This window comes from Garra rufa, chromosome 14 (assembly GCF_049309525.1).
Source record: "Garra rufa chromosome 14, GarRuf1.0, whole genome shotgun sequence".
NCBI classification, from domain to species: domain Eukaryota; kingdom Metazoa; phylum Chordata; class Actinopteri; order Cypriniformes; family Cyprinidae; genus Garra; species Garra rufa.
This window is the reverse complement of record NC_133374.1, coordinates 25829719-25847986: the sequence shown is the minus strand read 5'-3', so window position 1 is coordinate 25847986 and position 18268 is coordinate 25829719. Positions and strand designations below refer to the sequence as shown.

Sequence of the window (18268 nt, the reverse complement as noted above, 5' to 3'; positions counted from 1 at the left end):
GGGCATGTATTTATCATTACAGATAATACTCACCATTATTATTACAGCAAAACAATGACTACAATGAACCACCTGAGAGGTCTTTAACATCGCTGTGGTGTTCTAGGTGCCTAAACAATGCCACATGATTTGATTTTTTATGCTGCTTTCTTTAATACATAGAATTAAGAATTTAAAACAATCCCTTAACTCTAGCCTGCACTACTAATACAAATATCATGCAGCTACAGTATTCAAAAGGCAATAGGCAAACCACATATTGAGGCAAAAAGAGCCCAGAAAATACTTTAATTAAATCTGACTTTATTACTGATTAAAGGTATTCATAAGTATTTTACAGCAGAATGGAATGTCGTAACCCTCCCCATGGCGCTCTGTAATCATCTTTGAGTGTGCGCTGATAAATGTATTTAACGTTATGGAAATACAAAAAAATAAAAAATAAATCCATTCTTAATAACATCTGGGAAGCCAGAGAGCATACATTTTCCTGTTTAGCCAAATAAATGCAGCAATGAATAAAAAGAAAAAACATTTAAACAGATTATGTGAAACATTACTTACATAACAACAGAGAATGAAAAATCGCCCCGTTTAGATTATTCTTCACACAAATGATTACATAAATATAACTAAACCAAAAGGGGGAAAAACTAAAAGGCAAAAAGCGTTTGTGCTCTTTTTGATGTACACAATGATATTCAAATGTACTAACAGCTAACAGCAGAGGTGTCATTTAAAGAAATGAAAAATATGAGTCTAAATTTGGACTGCGCATTTAATGCAGTGTCAGTTCTTATTGCACCCACACATTAATTTGGTACTACAATATTAGGTCTGTTTCCATATTAGAAAAACAGAATTTATTCTTTGATGATCAGAAATGAAATCAAATTCCTAATGAGCTGATGCGGATCATGTACTTTGAAAAAAAAAGTCAATTGGGTCGCAATTCTAAACAAAATCCATGCAACAACTATTTTAAGTTTTCAATCTGAAGTGTCAGGAGGGTTCATATGGGCTGATGTAGAATGACACTGATCTTCCCTTGATGTCTATGGGTACAGTGCTTTATTTTACTCTCTTTTGTCTTTCCTGGCAGGTGTAGCTGACTGCACTTAGTACTCGAGCAGCTGAAGGTCCAGTTTATATAAAGGTAGATTATTTTCCTTTAAGACAAACAGAAACACAGAAGTACTGCAGCCCATGTCAGAGAATGTTTTGAGCGCTCTGTTAACGTACAGCACGCTCTCTGATCCATTAAGCTGGCAGGCAGGTTAAAACGATCTTCCACCGGGAAACTTTTACAGGATCTCATACTTATCCACAACAAATGACGTCTCTGAAGAGAATTTGGCAGGACTGCCTTCTTCTACGTGTGTCACCTTGGCCACCTGTGGAAACAATGGATATGAAGTAATTTCCTTTCTCATTTAGGAATCATTTTTTGTGGTCGGTTTATTTATGAAAAGCTGCGTAACTTGCCTGGATGTCACAAAAGTTTCGTTTGGAGACAAAAGAAACATGGATTGGGAAGAAGTCGTTGGGTTTGCCATCTATACTGAACTCCAGGCTTCCACTTTTGTTTTTCTCATCGATGACAGGAAGTGACCATTCCAGGAGGCTTTTCCTGCTGTCATGGTTATACTGGCCATCCAAATCACCGACCACAGGAGCACCGACACCTGACCTGCATGATCACAAGAGACAGAGGTTGGTATAATGACCTGTTCAAAAGTTTACATACACTTGATTCTTAATACTGCGTTGTTACCTAGTGATAATTGTTCATGAGACCCTTGTTTGTCCTGCTGTTCTTCAGAAAAATGCTTCAGGTCCCACAAATTCTTCGGTTCTTCAGCATTTTTGTGTAGTGGAACCCTTTCCAACCATGACTGTATGATTTTGAGATCCATCTTTTCACACTGAGGACAACTGAGGGAGTCATATGCAACTATTACAGAAGGTTCAAACGCTCACCGATGCTCCAGAAGAAAACCCAGGGGTGTAAACTTTTGAACAGAATGAAGATGTGTATATTTTTCTTATTTTGCCTAAATAGATTTTTTTTTTTTTCATTTAGCACTGCCCTTCAAAAGCTACCAGACATACTTACATGTTTTCCAGAAGACAAAATAAGTTAAATTTAGACTGATCTTCAATTTCAAAAAGTTTTCACCTCCGGCTCTTAATGCGTCATTTTTCCTTCTAAAGCATCAGTGAATGTTTGAACCTTCTGTAATAGTTGCATATGAGTCCCTGAGTTGTCCTCAGTGTGAAAAGATGGATCTCAAAATCATACAGTCATTGTTGGAAAGGGTTCAAATACACAAAAATGCTAATAAAAAAAAAAAAAAACAGAATTTGTGGAATTTTTTTTTTCCTTAAGAACAGCAGGCAGTTTGACTGTTCAGGACAAACAAGGGACTCATGAACAACTACCACTAGCCAAAAAAAAAAAAAAACACGGCTGTGGATCATTCAGGTAACAACACAGTATTAAGTGCATGTAAACTTTTGAACAGGGTAATTTTTTCAAATTCAACTATTATTTTCTGTTGTGGACTATATATAAATGTCTTATGTAAAATATCTTATTCAGCTCAGTGCTAAATAAAAAATAACTTTTGTATAGTACCTTTTATTTCTGGTAAAATAATTAACGTTTTGCAGATCCTGCAAGGTGTATGTAAACTTTTGACTTTGACTGTATATATTTAATTTACACAGTGAACATTATGCAGTATTTTATACAATGTATGTAGCATTTCTTATTTATTTGTTTCACTGTCATTTTTTGTCCTATCAGAAACTATTTGTGATTAGTTTCTTATCCTTATTTAATCAAGTGTTTACTTGTCTTCTGTGAACTTGAGTTTTTTATTTTTTTTTATTTAGGTTTTTTTGGTGATTTTGACACTGGTGACAAGAATTATGAAATTATGGTATCAATGCTTTTTTATTATAAAGATGTTATTTAAAGCAAAAATAACTATATTGTGATATATATTGTTACTATGAAATAAAATGATACTAAAATGTTGGTCATATAATTTACCACTAACATATATGTGACCCTGGACCACAAAACCTTAAGTAGCACGGGTATATTTTTAGCAATAGCCAAAAATACATTGTATGGGTCAAAATGATCAATTTTTCGTTTATGCCAAAAATCATTAGGATATTAAGATCCTGCTCCATGAAGATATTTTGTACATTTCCTACCGCAAATATGTAATATGCATTGCTAAGAACTTCATTTGGACAACCTTTAAAGCAATTTTCTTAATATTTAGATTTTTTTGCACAATCAGATTCCAGATTCTCAAATAATTGTATCTTGGCCAAATACTATCAAATCCTATCAAACCATACATTAATGGAAAGCTTATTTTATTCAGCTTTTGGTTGATGTATAAATCTCAATTTCGAAAAATGTACCCTTATGACTGGTTTTGTGGTCCAGGGTCACATATATACATTTTAAATAATGTAAATAAGCACTTACGGCACAGGAATAGTAATCACAACATCATTGAGCTCAAGTGCCTCGTCCTGAAGTTCATACTCAATGTTGACATCACAGCCACTTCCACTTTCTGACGGCCAACAGTTAACTGAGAGTACAGAAGGTACATGCATGATTAAAACGTTTGTGAAATCATTGTAACACTAAATCATTAAGTTCAGTAACTTTATTTATTAACACTTCTATGAAGTAGAATGAGAAGACTCACTGGTAAAAGGAATGAGGGACTCGTCTGTGGTCTGTAACCTCCATTTCAGGACCCCCAAATCAGTGTTGAGAGGGAAGGACTTATCCTGGTTTTTCAGACCGATCACAGACTCATTGGTGAACAGCTTTTTATCAACATGAGGGTGAGTCTGAAGAATACATGGACAACAATATCAGAATCAGAGTTTTTTTTTTTTTTTTTCTCAGATTTTTGAAGATCTGAAGGTCAATGAGAGCGCAGCGTTCTTTTCTAAAAATACGAGACTGCCTCTAACTTCCCATTCGAAATAAATGCTGAGACCTTGACATACTATGTTGTGTCTCACAGACCTGTAGTTGGGCTCCTTTCTTGTCATTGTTGTTGATGAGTATGGAAATACGTCCACTTTTTTCATCTGTGACTTTCAGAGTGATCATGCCCAGAACCTCCATGTTCTGCAGTCCACCATCCCGACCACAGGTCAGAGAGATCTTCTCCTCCACCCTCAGATGTACACTGGGAAACAGAGTTTATAAATTATTGAAAACTGGAATAACTGGAAAATAACATCATTATAATAAGAAAATAAGATTTTACTCTTTTAGGCTCACCAAGGACGCAGTTTTAGTTATACACTACCGGTCAAAAGTTTGGGGTCAGTAAATTTTCCTTCTCTTTTTTTTTATTTTGTATTTTTTTTGAAAGAAATTAATACTTTTATTCACCAAGGGTGTGTTAAATTGATAAAAAGTATGCAAATACTTACATTGTTAGAAAATATTTATATTTTGAATAAATGCTGTTCTTTTGAGCTTTTTATTCATCAAAGAATCCTAAAAAAAAAATATCACAATTTCTAAATAAATACTTTGCAGGGCAACTGTTGCGATATATAATCCAGTATAGATCATTCTAATAACAAATCAGTATATTAGAATGATTTCTGAAGGATCATGTGACACTTAAGACTGAAGTAATGGCTGATGAAAATTCAGCTTTGCATCACAGGAATAAATTTAATTTTAAAGTATATTACAATAGAAACTATTATTTTATATTGTAATAACATTTAGCAATATTACAGTTTTTTTATATATATATATATTTTTGATTAAATAAATGCAGCACTAATGAGCATAAGAGAGTTTCTTTAAAAACATCACAACTCTTACTGTCCCCAAACTTTTGACCGGTAGTATATATATATTTGTTTTCTATTTAAATATATTTTAAAATATAATTTATTCTTGTAATGCAATGCTGCATTTTCAGCATTATAACTCCAGTCCTTAGTGTCACATGATCCTACAGAAATCATTCAAATATGATTTTTTGGTGCTGAAAAAGTTTTTTTTCTTTTCTTTTTTTAGTTGTAGTTACAATTTGTTGGAGAAAAGTTTTTTTTTTTTTTTTGGAAACAGTGATATATTGTTTTATTTTTTGAAGAGATTTTTAGAATGAATATGCATTTTTCACATGATCCTTCAGAAATCATTCAAATAAGATTATTTGGTGCTCAAAAAGTTTTTTATAGTTATAATTTGTTTGAGAAAAGTTCGTTTTTTGGAAACAGTGATACATTTTTTTAAAGAGATTTTTGATTAATATTAGTTTTTTTTTGTAATACTATACATATCTTTACTGCAACTTTTGATCAAATAAATTTATCCTTAAGGAATAATATTTAACCACTTACAGACCACAGACTCTTGAATAGTAGTGTACATAACAGGAATTTGAATGTGCCAGGTACTAAAATAAAATAAGTAAGTAATACCTCTCTATATTCACTGGAGGCTGAAGGACTTTAGAGGCCTCTGATGCCTTCCTTCCTGCACCTGATGTGATGATATTTTCTCCTTCTGACTTCAGTTTGTCCACAAAGTTATCTACCTCTTTTCCTTTGACCCCCAGCTTCAGTGCTTTACTGGACCCACTCGGCCTACAAGAAGAACAGGACAGATTAACTTCCAAATGCTTATGCATTTAGATGTGTCACAGCCCACGGTTACAGCACTTACCTGATTGGAGCAGGAGCAACTTTGGGCTTCTCTGGCTCTATTGTATCTGTGATGATGGTGGCTGATGTGATGCTGCTCATTCCTGAACTTCCAAATCCTCCAAAACCTGGCGATTTCTTTCCGGAACGTTCTGCATCTTGTCTTGCTCGCTGCAGCTCTTTAGCCTTGCGTTTCATCTCAGCCTTTGCTTCTCTTTCTTGAGTCTGTTAAAGAGAAACCATGAAAATTAGAGTTGGTTCAATTCAAATTTAAAGCACAGAGGGTTTCACTGCATTTAAGGGAATATCGGACCTCTCTGACAGCCCTGAAGACTTTTTCTTCATGTGAGTCCATCTCAGTAAAAGTGCGAATTTGTGCCAGGTTAACATTCTCCCGGTAGCCCAGAGCTACGATCTCGTCAAATGCAAATATGAGATCAAAACAGTGCTCTGAGATCTCGCTTTCCTCCAGCACTCTGCAGTATTCAGGGATCTGGGGAGGACACAGAAATCAATCACTTATTCAAGACATATCCAAGAAGTGCAAGAATAGGGAAAATAGAAAAGAAGGTTTTACCACTCGGGAGAAAAGCCTTAGTGTCTCCAAGTCCTCCAGAATGTTGCTGTTTTTTGTAGTGATCAGAACCATGTAGAGTTTCTCCAGGGGCTGGTAGACGTAGCGCACACTGTCCGTTTCCACAAAGGTGTGCTGCTTTCCTATATTCATCAGTTTGGGAAAGGCAGCCAGCAGACCCTCGACGCGGGTTCGCGTCATCTCTACGAACTGTCGTGACACTATGGCTTTTCCTGCCTTAGTGCACACCGCCGCTGCCAAGAGCACCTGCAAAGATTTCATTGATGTTAAAAACCTAATCAGATGAAGCACAATTTTTGATTAGGATGTTGACTGCTTTTAGAAATGAAACAGCAGCATAAACTTTATTTTACGAAAATGTCTATCAACTTTTACCAATGCAAATAATACAAATGGAAAATGAAATGGTCATTTAAGATAGATTAGTGTGCAAACTTCTGACTGGTAGGTTAAGCATAATATAAATACAAACTAAAGTACAATTTAGTCGCTATTGTTAACTAAAACTATTTAAAAAAAGTTTTTTTTGTTAATTTAAATAAAGCTAAAATAAAATCAAATATAAATATTAAAAGCTTAATATATATATATATATATATATATATATATATATATATATATATATAATAACTTAAGCTTAAAAACTTGATGTAGAAATGTTGTTTTGACAAATAAAAGAAATTAAACTTTAAGGTACTAAAGTTATTAGAACTGAAATTAAAATAAATTTAAGCTAAATAGAAATATCAAATATTTTTTTACAAATGACAAAAGCACATAACTGAATTACTCAAACTTATACTAAACTAAAACTATTAAAATAAAAATGCTACTTATAATACTTATATAACACTTGTTTTGAGAATAATGTAAAGTTTTATACTTAACAGTAAAACATGGGCTAAAACAAAAATGTTGTTTTGGCAATTATAAGAAAAAACAAGTTAAAGTAGTAAAATTACTAAAACTGAAAGATTTAAGCTAAACAGAAATATTAAAGAAAGTATTAAAAATGACAAAAGCATAAAACTAGATAAACTTTTTATATTAACTGAAAATATAAAAAAATATATATATATAAAAAAAATTAAGCAAAACAGCAATATTAAAGAAAATAAAATTAGATAAAAACTTATATTAAAACAGAAAATAATCAAATGAAAACTAACTCAAAATATAAAATCTATAATAGTATAAAAATAATACTCATGTAACACTTGTTTTGAGAATGATGTAAAGTTTTACACTGAACAGTAAAACATGGGTTAAAACAAAAATGATGTAGAAATGCTGTTTTAGCAATTAAAAGAAATAAAACAAGTTAAAGTAGTAAAATTACTAAACAGGACAAAAGCACAAAACGAAATTACTAAAATTGAAAATATTAATATAAAAACTAATATAAATGCTATAATAGTATAAAATTAATAACTTAGACTGAACAGTAAAACATGGGCTAAAACAAACATGTAGAAATGTTGTTTTGGCAATTAAAAGAAATAAAACAATTTAAAGTAACTAAAGTAACTAAAACTGAATTACAATAAATTTAAGCTAAACAAAAATATAAAAGCATAAAACTAAACTTAAACATATTAAAACTGAAAATATTAAAATAAAAGCAAACTCAAAATATAAACATTATAACAGTATAAAAATAATACTTATGTAAGACTTGTTTTGAGAATGATGTAAAGTTTTACACTGAACAGTAAAACATATGCTAAAACAAAAATAAAAACAAGTACTACAAATTACTAAACTGAAATTAAAATAAGTTTAGGCTAAACAGAAATATTAAAGAAAAAATAACAAATTACAAAAGCACAGAACTATATTACTAAAACTGAAAATATTAAAATAAAAGGTAATTCAAAATATAAATGCTATAATAGTATAAAAATAATACTTGTTATAAATAATACTTTTATGATATAAAGTTTTATATTTAACAGTAAAATATGGGCTAAACAAAGACAAAAAATGTCTATATATAAATGTAAATTAATAATATCATACATATATATATATATATATATATATATATATATGTATGTATGTATGTATGTATGTGTGTGTTGTTTTTACAATTGAAATAAATAAAATAAGTGCTATAATTAATACTGAAACTGAAAAAAATATTTTTTTGTTTTAGAAGTTTACACTTAACAGTAAAACATAAATTTGCATAAATAATAAAACATTATACTTAAATTCATGTTATATTGTAGTGTCTAATGTGTTTTTTTTCTAAAGCCAGAAAAATAAATAAATATGTATATGTATGTATATATATTTCTGCATATCAGATTACAATAACATGAATTGCTCGACATTACACATTAAAAATAAGTAACATTTTTTTTTTCTTAATTTTAATAAAGGTCTGCCATAGGAAATTATAAAAGTGTGTAATTAATTTGTGATTGTCTGATAAATTAATAAAAAAATATTATTTAAAAAAAGTCAATATATCTCTATAAAATACTTAACTGGCAAGTCATTTTAGATATATGTTTCATGACAGGTAAATACTGAAGTCAGTATTTGAACTGTCAAAGTCAGTTAGCTACAACCTGTTATCTCTATATACACTCAATATCTAAATTATTTAAAGAAAAATACTAAATAAAAGGTAATTTATTATATCAACGTTTTGTCATACAGGCACTAATAACTATTTACTTCCTTTAATTACTTTAACCGTAAGTACTCCTGATGACAATCTAATTGGCTAGCTAACCTTTAGCTCGCTAGCTGTATCAGATATCAACGCCTATCTAGCAACGTTTCCTTCCTTCTATGATGTTATTTTATAACAAAAACAGATTAGATAAACACTTTACAGTAACTGACACTAGAAACGAAAGGAGTTTTAGACTGTAGGAGTGATTAGCAATAGCGCTAGCTGTTAGCTCCATCCTGCTAAATACACAAAACAAACAATCATACCATTTCTGTTCCCTTTCAGACGAGGATCCGTCAGTGGACTCAGTCACGGACACCGTCTGTCCAGCTGTTTCAGCAACACAAAATGTCAAAAGTGGCGACTTCTGCTCTGTTTTAACAGCAGCATATAGCTTGACTTGTAATATTGAAGAAACAGAGCCACGTCTCCAGAGTCCAACCGGAAAAAGTTGCGCCGTGTCAGAAGCTGATGAGAGTTGATGGCGACATCTAACGGTGGAGAACAGCTACTGCGAACGATAAACTTGACAGAGGTAGACTTGTTAAAGGAGTAGTTCAGTTTCAGTACAAAAATTTACAGATAATGTACTCACTCCCTTGTCATACAAAATGTTCATGTCTTTCTTTCTTCAGTCGTTAGGAAATTATGTTTTTGAGTAAATATTTCAGGATTTCTCTCGATATAATGGACTTCTATGGTGCCCCCGAGTTTGAACTTCCAAAATGCAGCTTCAAAGGGCTCTAAATGATCACAGCCGAAGAAGAATTATTATTTCGCAAAACAATGTGTTATTATTATTATTATTTTTTTAAATTACAATTTATATACTTTTTATCCTCGAATGCTCGTCTTGTAGCTCGGCAAAACAAGCATTTGAGACTAAAAAGTATATAAGTTGTAAATGCTTTAGAAAATAACCAATTGTTTCGCTGGATAAGACCCTTCTTCCTCTGCTGGGATCATTTAGAGCCCTTTAAGCTGCATTTAAACTGCATTTTTGGAAGTTCAAACTGGGGGGCACCATAGAAGTCCATTCTACGGAGAGAAATCCTGAAATGTTTTCCTCAAAAAACATAATTTCTTTACAACTGAAGAAAGAAAGACATGAACATCTGAAAGTGAACTACTCCTTTAACTTTAGCTAAATTCATGTTATGAATGAAGAGAATACACTATTTATTTATTTATGTACGTACATTGCCGTTTGAAAGTTTGGGATCAGTAAGATTTTTAATGTTTTTTAAAGAAGCTTTTTATTAAGACTGTATCTATTTGATCAAAATATACAGAAAAAGTTGTGTAAAATATTATTGCAATTTAAATGAACAGTTTTCTATTTTAATATGCTTTAAAATGTAATTTATTCCTGTGAAGCAAAGCTGAATTTTCAGCATAATTACATCATTAATTAAATCATTCTAATAAGCTAATTTATTATCAATGTTGGAAACAGTGCTGCTTAATATATCTGTAACCTGTATTACTTTTTTCATGATTCTGTAATAAATAAATAGTTAAAATGGTGTTTATTACAAATATAAATGTTGTGTTACAATATACACTACTACTCAAAAGTTTGGGGTCTGTCCATTTTTTTCTTTTTCTTTTTTTTTTAAAGAAATTAATAGTAGTAATAAAGACTTATGTTGTTAGAAAAGATTTCTATTTTGAATAAATGCTGTTCTTTTGAACTTTTTGTTCATCAAAGATTCAAAGTAAAAAGTATCACAGGTTCCAAAAAAATTATAAACGGCACAACAGTTTCAACACTGATATTAAATTAGCATTACAATTATTTCTGAAGGTTCATGTGACACTGAAGCATTGAGTGATGGAAATTCAGTGCTACGGCACAGAAATAACATGATATTTAAAAGTATATTAAAATAGGTAACCAATATTAGAAACTGCAATAATATTTGACAATATTACAGTTTTTTTTTTCTGTATTTGAATCAAATAAATACAACTTTGATGAGCATAAGAGACTCTATTAAAAAAATGTATATTAAAAATCTTACTGATTCCAAACTTTTGAATGACAGTGTATGGATGTATATGTTTATTTAGCAAGGATGCATTAAATTGCTCAAAAGTAACAATAAAACATGTTTGATTTTGCAATACATTTGTATTTCAAATAAATGCTGTTATTTTGAACTTTCTATTAATCAAAATAAATAAATGAATAATAATAAAATAAATAGAATAATATATAATAATAAATAAAATAATATATAATAATAAAATAAATAAATTATTCAATTAATTACATTTTAAAATACAGTTTTTACTTTACTGTAGAAAAAAAGTTCTTGAGGCAATCAATTTAGTTGTTTTAGTTTATTTTTAAAGCTTATTTTATCATACTTTTAATCATTTTCAGTCATTTTGTGGCCCTTTGGACTTTTCCGAGTGCCCCGACCTCATGATTGAGAACCAGCTTCTTTGCTAGAGAAAGTAGAATTAATTAATTAATTAATTAATTAATTTATTTATTTTAATTTATTTTTTAACTTAAATCGTCATAGTTACTAAGAAAATAAGAGTACGAGAGATTTTGATACAGTTTTAGATTTTTTAAAAATAATTTTCGACCATTTTATACTTAAGACTTTAAAAGTAAGAGTTTAAAATGTTAAAATAAAATATTTATCTTTTGATTTTAACATGCTATTAGATAAAAAGGCTTATCATGATTTATCATCCCGTAAATATATTGTTGTTTACAGCTAATCACTGAGTAAAAAATGAGTGCATGACGAAGTACAGTCAAACCAAAAATTATTCAGACACCAGATATAATTTTTGACATTTTTTACTAGTAGGTGCAGGAACATATAGTTCATTTATGTAAGTAAGCATAGCAAAATAAAGTAAACTGTGACATGTTATACCCAAAAATTATTCATACAGTGGACTGCCAGTAAAAAACATTTATAGGACCAAAAAATTAATTTGACACTTTGACCTGACCATGTTTTGTCACATACCTTTCTATCAAAGTAATTTGACATTATCAAGACGAATTCGTCCTGACACAGTTTAACTCTTAAGTTCTTGTCATATTTTATCACCATTTTCTAAACTAGCAAATGAACTGTGATAATGTGAGAAATTATGAAGTTGTCTGAATACATTTTAGTTTGACTGAAATTCATTTGTGATTATCAAGATGAATTTATTCTGACACACTTTAACTCTTGAGTTCTTGTCATATTTTATTCACATTTTCTAAGCTATAAACTGCGACAATGTACGAGGTGTCTGAATAAATTTTGTTTTGACTTTATATAATAAGGCAAACTGTGTATAGTTTGATGTGGTTTATATAACTTAAGAGAAAAATCTGATGGCCACAGAAGACCAGACTCTTCCCTGAGAGTGTATGAAGAAGTGGGAACAGCCATATATTTTGATATTTTAATGCTGAAAGTAGCTACTGCAACAGTCCCCCTTACTTGTTAGTTATAACACATCACTCTAAGAAGTATGGAAAATAAAATATGAAGCACATGACAGTGGGAATGACAGTGGACTAAACAAGAGGAATGAATTCAGTAACTACACCCCTGCCATCAGAAATCCAAACTCAGTTTTTTTTTACTTTCCATACTGTATGCGACAACCACAAATTTGATGATCCACGGCATCTTGTCACACCGTTGACTGAGGCACATTTGTCTTACCGTGTCACAGAATCGATGTCCACAAGCAACACGTTTTCAAGGTCATCTTTATTACTGTCCATTAAGTGCAACAACATCAGCAAAACACATTTAACTTGGTCTGTTGGTTTAGACCCCAGTATCAAACAAGTGCAGCTGTAAAATCATTCATTTATCAGTATTTTGACTTGGGGATTTATTAAATTCAATAAAGCCGGCCAGTACTGCACAACATCCCACTTCAATACTGCTTGCTCTCAAAGCCAAAATCCAAGTCAACCACATAATTACATGCAAGGTCCAACTGTAGGCCATAAATATAACAAACCAAACCCAACTCCAATAACAACCTGCGTTTACTGACCTCACTGCGCGTTTTGCATGATATTGTATCATTCAAAATAGACCTCACTGCGCGTTTTGCATGATATTGTATCATTCAAAATAGACCTCACTGCGCGTTTTGCATGATATTGTATCATTCAAAATAGACAGGTGTATATCTGGTAACACCTTATTTGTCAAGTAAGAGCGAATGCGGCCATTTGTAAACTTTATGAGTCTGCCTTCCGGTCTCATCGCGTCCAGATGTTTTTAACTTAATTGGTGTGTTTTACCATATTATTTAAGTTAAGGTGACCATACGTCCTCTTTTTCCAGGATATGTCCTCTATAAAAAAAATAAAAAAAAATGCGTCAGGTCGGGATTCCTAAATCGCCCAAAATGTCTGGGATTCGGCTTTTGCTTTCTACAGTCGCATTCATTGTGTGCGTTTTTGTATTAAAGCCTTGTTTTAAGGACTGTTTTCTTAATCCCTCTCCCGCAAGCATTCTAATATTGAATGTAACTTTCGCGCTATCAATATGCGGAGCATTTAAAACGGTTAGTTCCATTCCTCAATTCTGATTGGTCAGCAGCTGTGTTTTATTCACGATACAGCACGGCTACGACCGCTTCACTCAACGTTCTGTGTATCATTGAACCTCCTTAGCAACCACCCTTAGCAACTCAAACAAAGCTTTAGCAGTTAGGAACTACTTTTTACAGCGGAAGGCAATTAATGATTTTACTTTATGAAAACGTACAACCTAATATATATAAATTAATATATATTTTTGATAGTAATATTTTTATTGTGTGGTAACCATTTTATAAAAGCAATAAGGTACTTGAGGCCGTGCTGTATCGTGAATAAATCACGGCTGAAGGGCGTTGTTAGGCACGACGCGAAGCGGCCTCTCGTACCTTATTGCTTAATTAAATCGCTTTGGATGCAGCTCGTGTTGAATGTAGGGTTGCCAAATCCGCATTTTTCCCCTGTATTGGGCTGATTTAAAACTGTTGCGGCGGGTTGATTTTCTCCCGTGGGTTAAAAGTTTGAAATATTACATAAATTTCATTTGACTGAAATGCTGGTATTGAAACATTTTGCATTCTACCTGTGGTAAAACTGTAGTAGATATTAGTTTTGTGAAGGATGGCAACTGTTGTAGGAAGCTTTTCAGCTGTGTTTATGATCAATCTCAATAACGGTGACTTGTAAATTATGTAGTTTTGATATGAAAATATTTTGATACCAAATCTAGGACACCAAACCTCCCACCCCTGTCCTGTCCACTTTTTTAAAAACTAATATATGGTTGTTGTGCGTGTCATGATCTTAGCGGTGAACGTGATTTCACCGAGTACAACATGTTCCTGGATCAACATCCTTGTTGATCCTGGAACAACATCTTAATCAACCAATTAGAATTGAGGGATAACATTTTAGGAAATGTTAGTTTTAGGCTTATGATCACAGTTAGATGCTTCTACACCCTTGTTAACAGGTATTATTTCCCTTTGATTTTAGGAATAAATTATGGTTAGGGTTAGGTTTAGGGGTAGGGATTGGGTTAAGTCTATATTTTTGGACACTAATGTTTATCCAGGATCAACATAAATGTTAATCCAGGAACATGTCTTACTAAAATCACTGCGACCGGTTATATGAGATCCTGGCATTATGATATGATCTTAAAGTGATAGTTCACCCAAAAATGAAAATAGGCCTACTGTCATTGTTTAACTTGTTACTCAGCCTCAAGTTGTTCTAAACAACCTGTATGAATTTCTTTGTTCACCTAAACAAAAAAGAAGATATTTTGAAGAATGTTCATATCCAGGTTTCTAGTTCCTATTGGCTCCAAAAGTGTGTTTTTTCTTTTTTTTTTTTTCATTTTGTGGTGAGCTATTCCTCGGAAGCATTTGTGCCAATTATGTAAATCAAAATCAGAAAGAAAAACACTCCCTATCCTTGACTGAATCACTTTTGTAAAATAAGTAAGAATTCATGTATATCCAATTTATACAGTGAAGTCTATTTGTACATTTACTTCATACATAATGTTTTTTTATTCAGTGCTCAGGCTAGTATTATTTTTTGTGATATTGAAATTGGTAACAAGAATGATGAAATGTCAGTGCATCAAACATTTTGATAGGACAAAAATCCTATTTAAAGCTATTTATCATTATGGATGGGCCTGCAGTGAATCAGTGGCCGCCTAATGCGGCCGTGTATACAGGTGTGCTCAGGTTGTGGCAGCACCACCAGGTGGCGTGGTGTGGAGACGGTCAGCACACCATCAGCAGATAGAAAAGCGTTGATGGCACCTGTATTTACATCGTCGGGGATCTTGTACTTCCTGTAAAACTCCCTTGCTACAGAGCCATGCTCATCCTGTAACAGAGACAGATACTGTTTATTTGAACTAAGGTAACTGAGGAACTGAGCTGTGTTTTTTTGATTAGTGATAGTTGTTCGTGATTCCCTTGTTTGTCCTGAACAGTTAAACTACCTGCTGTTCTTCAGAAAAATCGTTAAGGTCCCAAAAATTATTTGGTTTTCCAGCATTTTGGAATCTCAAAATCATACAGTCATTGTTGGAAAGGGTTCAAACACACAAAAATGCTGGAAAACCAAATAATTTGTGAGGGTTTTGAAGGATTTTAGAATTTGAAGGATTTTTCTGAAGAACAGTGGGCAGTTTAGGACAAATAAGGGACTCATGAACAACTATCACTAAACCAAAAATACAACTGTGGTTAACAAACACAGTATTAAGAATCAAGGGGATGTAAACTTAATGGGGATGTAAAAAAAAAATGTTTTGCTGAATTTGAATTAAATTTGAAATGGGGTAGAAAGGAACTAGAACTTAAAAATTCGAGTGTGTGTAAAATAAACCTTTACCAAGAAAAATGAAGGATGTCAAGTTCAAACATGGAATGTTGTTAGAAAGTTCGAGAGTCTTCATATTTAAAACGTTTTTAAAAGCTTTTACAGACTTTCACTTCTTCTCATTCCAACTCGATTTCCTGCAGGTTTGGCCAATTCTTTTAAACTAAAACCCATGAATTGAAAGCCATCTGCATTCTATTTTAATTGGTATCTTTATCCACAAAATCTTGAATATTTGATTTCCAGCCTTGTTCCAACACAATATTAAAATTCGACTATTTAAGTTCAAAATGGTGAATAAAGTAAAGGTGACTTTGAAAATGGGTTTTGTTACCTGCCGTTCATCATGTTTCCCATAAATCTCAATAAAAGCATCATTGATCTTGACCATCAGCTCCTCTGGAGAGAAGTGCTTCACATCCAGGTTGATTAAAAAGCGATCTTTATCCATTTTCATCTGTATTGGAGAATATGGCAAACTAAATAGTGCAAAATCTCTGAAAACACAGTTTCTAATATTGTCATTGGCATTTTGTGGTTAAACTTATGCTCATCAAAGCTGTAATTATCAAAAATACAGTAAAATAGTATATTTTTATTATTTGAAATATCTGTTTTCTATTTTAATACATTGGAAAATGTCATGTAGTGGTGCAAAGCCAAATTTTCACCAGCCATTTCTTCAGTTTTTATTGTCATGTTGTCTAAAATCATTGTAATATGCTGATTTGCTGCTCAAGAAACATTTATTATGCTTAATGCTAAAAAAAAACTTAAGCTTAATATTTTTGTGGAAACTGTGATCATTATTTTCAGGTTTGTTTAACCTCTTAATGAATATAAAGTTTAAAAGAACAGCATTTATTTAAAAAAAAGAAATAGTTTGTAACATTACAAATATCTTTACTGTCACTTTTGATTCAGTTCTTTTTTTTTTTAAGAATTGTATATATTCTATTAATATTAATAATATTGTATTCTATTGATGTTGATTTTGATAGTAATATTCTAATCTAGATTCTACCTCAATTGATCATTGTTTGGAAAAAATGTCTTGTTCTGACAATAAACCATAAATAATAATTAACTATCTGGTTTTTCTTTCATTAAGGAGAAAAAAATCTGCCTTTAATATTGATAGATATAAAGATTTGACATTTATCGTAATAATTATCGATATCGACTGATATGAAAAAAATTATAGTGATACATTTTTTTTGCCATATCGCCCAGCCCTAATAGGCTACAGAGTTTCATTTTTTTACAGTTTCGATTGTTGGTGTGCCTTGTGATTTTTTTTCAATTAAAAATGTACCTTGGCTCAAAAAAGGTTGAAAAACACTGTGCTAGTGTATACTGATACATTTTTTAACATTAGTTCAACAATCATTTTATGAACTACCATGAATTAACAACGATAAAAAAATTAAAACAATATACTTATTACCCGAAGCACTACCTTATATTAATAAAACTGCATTTTATACAGTTGCATTCTCGGTAATGCCTAGATCGTTGAACTCACCTCTGACTTGCCACTGTCCTCCCAGTTTGGAAAACGCCAGAAATAAGGTCGATAGTAAAACATGTAGAAAGGTGAAAAAAAGTCACTGTCGGGTAGGTGCTCTCCGAAATTCTGGTCATAAATTCGATAAGGGAAGTAGTCTGGGAACCAGCCCCGAACGTACCAGGGATGCTGGACAGAAATTTCCATTGTATCTCAGCGAAGCGTTTGAAGTTGACAGCGGATCTGCTGCATGTTCTGCTGTGGGCCTGTATTTATGGCCCATCTGTAAACCTCATGTCAGCTACCCGCTTGATCCGTCTCCAGTTATGAGCTCAAGTGTTTTTTGCTGCCCTCTTCCCATCTGGCTCATTCAAACAAAAAGCTATTTAATCACCCTTCACTCTCTCTTAGATCATTCATTCTCGAAAAACCGGGCTCTGAATAGTGTTAATGCCCCTCTGCTCACAAGCCTGGAAAAATATTTGCCTGCCTAAGTTAGAATGGTTCTGAGTGAAGCCTTTATGTCAACTGGCCACATCCCCAGCAAACTCCTGTGCCAGGAGGGATTCTGCCCCCGGTGTGCTGAACGGGACATGGCCAGATACTATCTGCTCCCTCCTGGCTACTATCAGTGAAGAACTCAGGCAGAAAGATAATATTATGCCCTAAAATGGTTGGGACTGCAGGAATCAGCAAGACTGGTGAGCCGCTGTAAAAAATAAGCCCTCTAGGATAGTGGGCGTCCTTAGGGTTGAAGGCTCCTTTTTTTCTCCAAATGAAGGCTACATCATTGTGGCCAAACAATTACATTTTTGTTTCATCTGACCATAAAACAGAAGACCAGAGGTCTTCTTCTTTGTCCAGATG

The 18268-nt window shown here is 32.3% G+C and overlaps 2 protein-coding genes across 2 annotated transcripts; both read right to left on the bottom strand.

Moving 5' to 3' along the window:
* Positions 1–286: 286 nt before the first annotated feature.
* arcn1b (archain 1b) lies at positions 287–9447 on the bottom strand. Its single transcript, XM_073817812.1, has 10 exons — positions 9266–9447; positions 6296–6559; positions 6032–6211; positions 5741–5943; positions 5497–5661; positions 4070–4235; positions 3741–3888; positions 3512–3620; positions 1486–1690; positions 287–1394 (listed from the first exon to the last, which is right to left on the bottom strand). The coding sequence occupies exons 1-10, from the start codon at positions 9266–9268 to the stop codon at positions 1305–1307; spliced, it is 1533 nt and encodes a 510-aa protein (XP_073673913.1). The 5' UTR covers positions 9269–9447; the 3' UTR covers positions 287–1304.
* Positions 9448–12721: 3274 nt separating this feature from the next.
* Positions 12722–17725, bottom strand: LOC141285440 (alpha-crystallin B chain-like). Its single transcript, XM_073818454.1, has 3 exons — positions 17420–17725; positions 16229–16351; positions 12722–15393 (listed from the first exon to the last, which is right to left on the bottom strand). The coding sequence occupies exons 1-3, from the start codon at positions 17606–17608 to the stop codon at positions 15175–15177; spliced, it is 531 nt and encodes a 176-aa protein (XP_073674555.1). The 5' UTR covers positions 17609–17725; the 3' UTR covers positions 12722–15174.
* Positions 17726–18268: the final 543 nt, after the last annotated feature.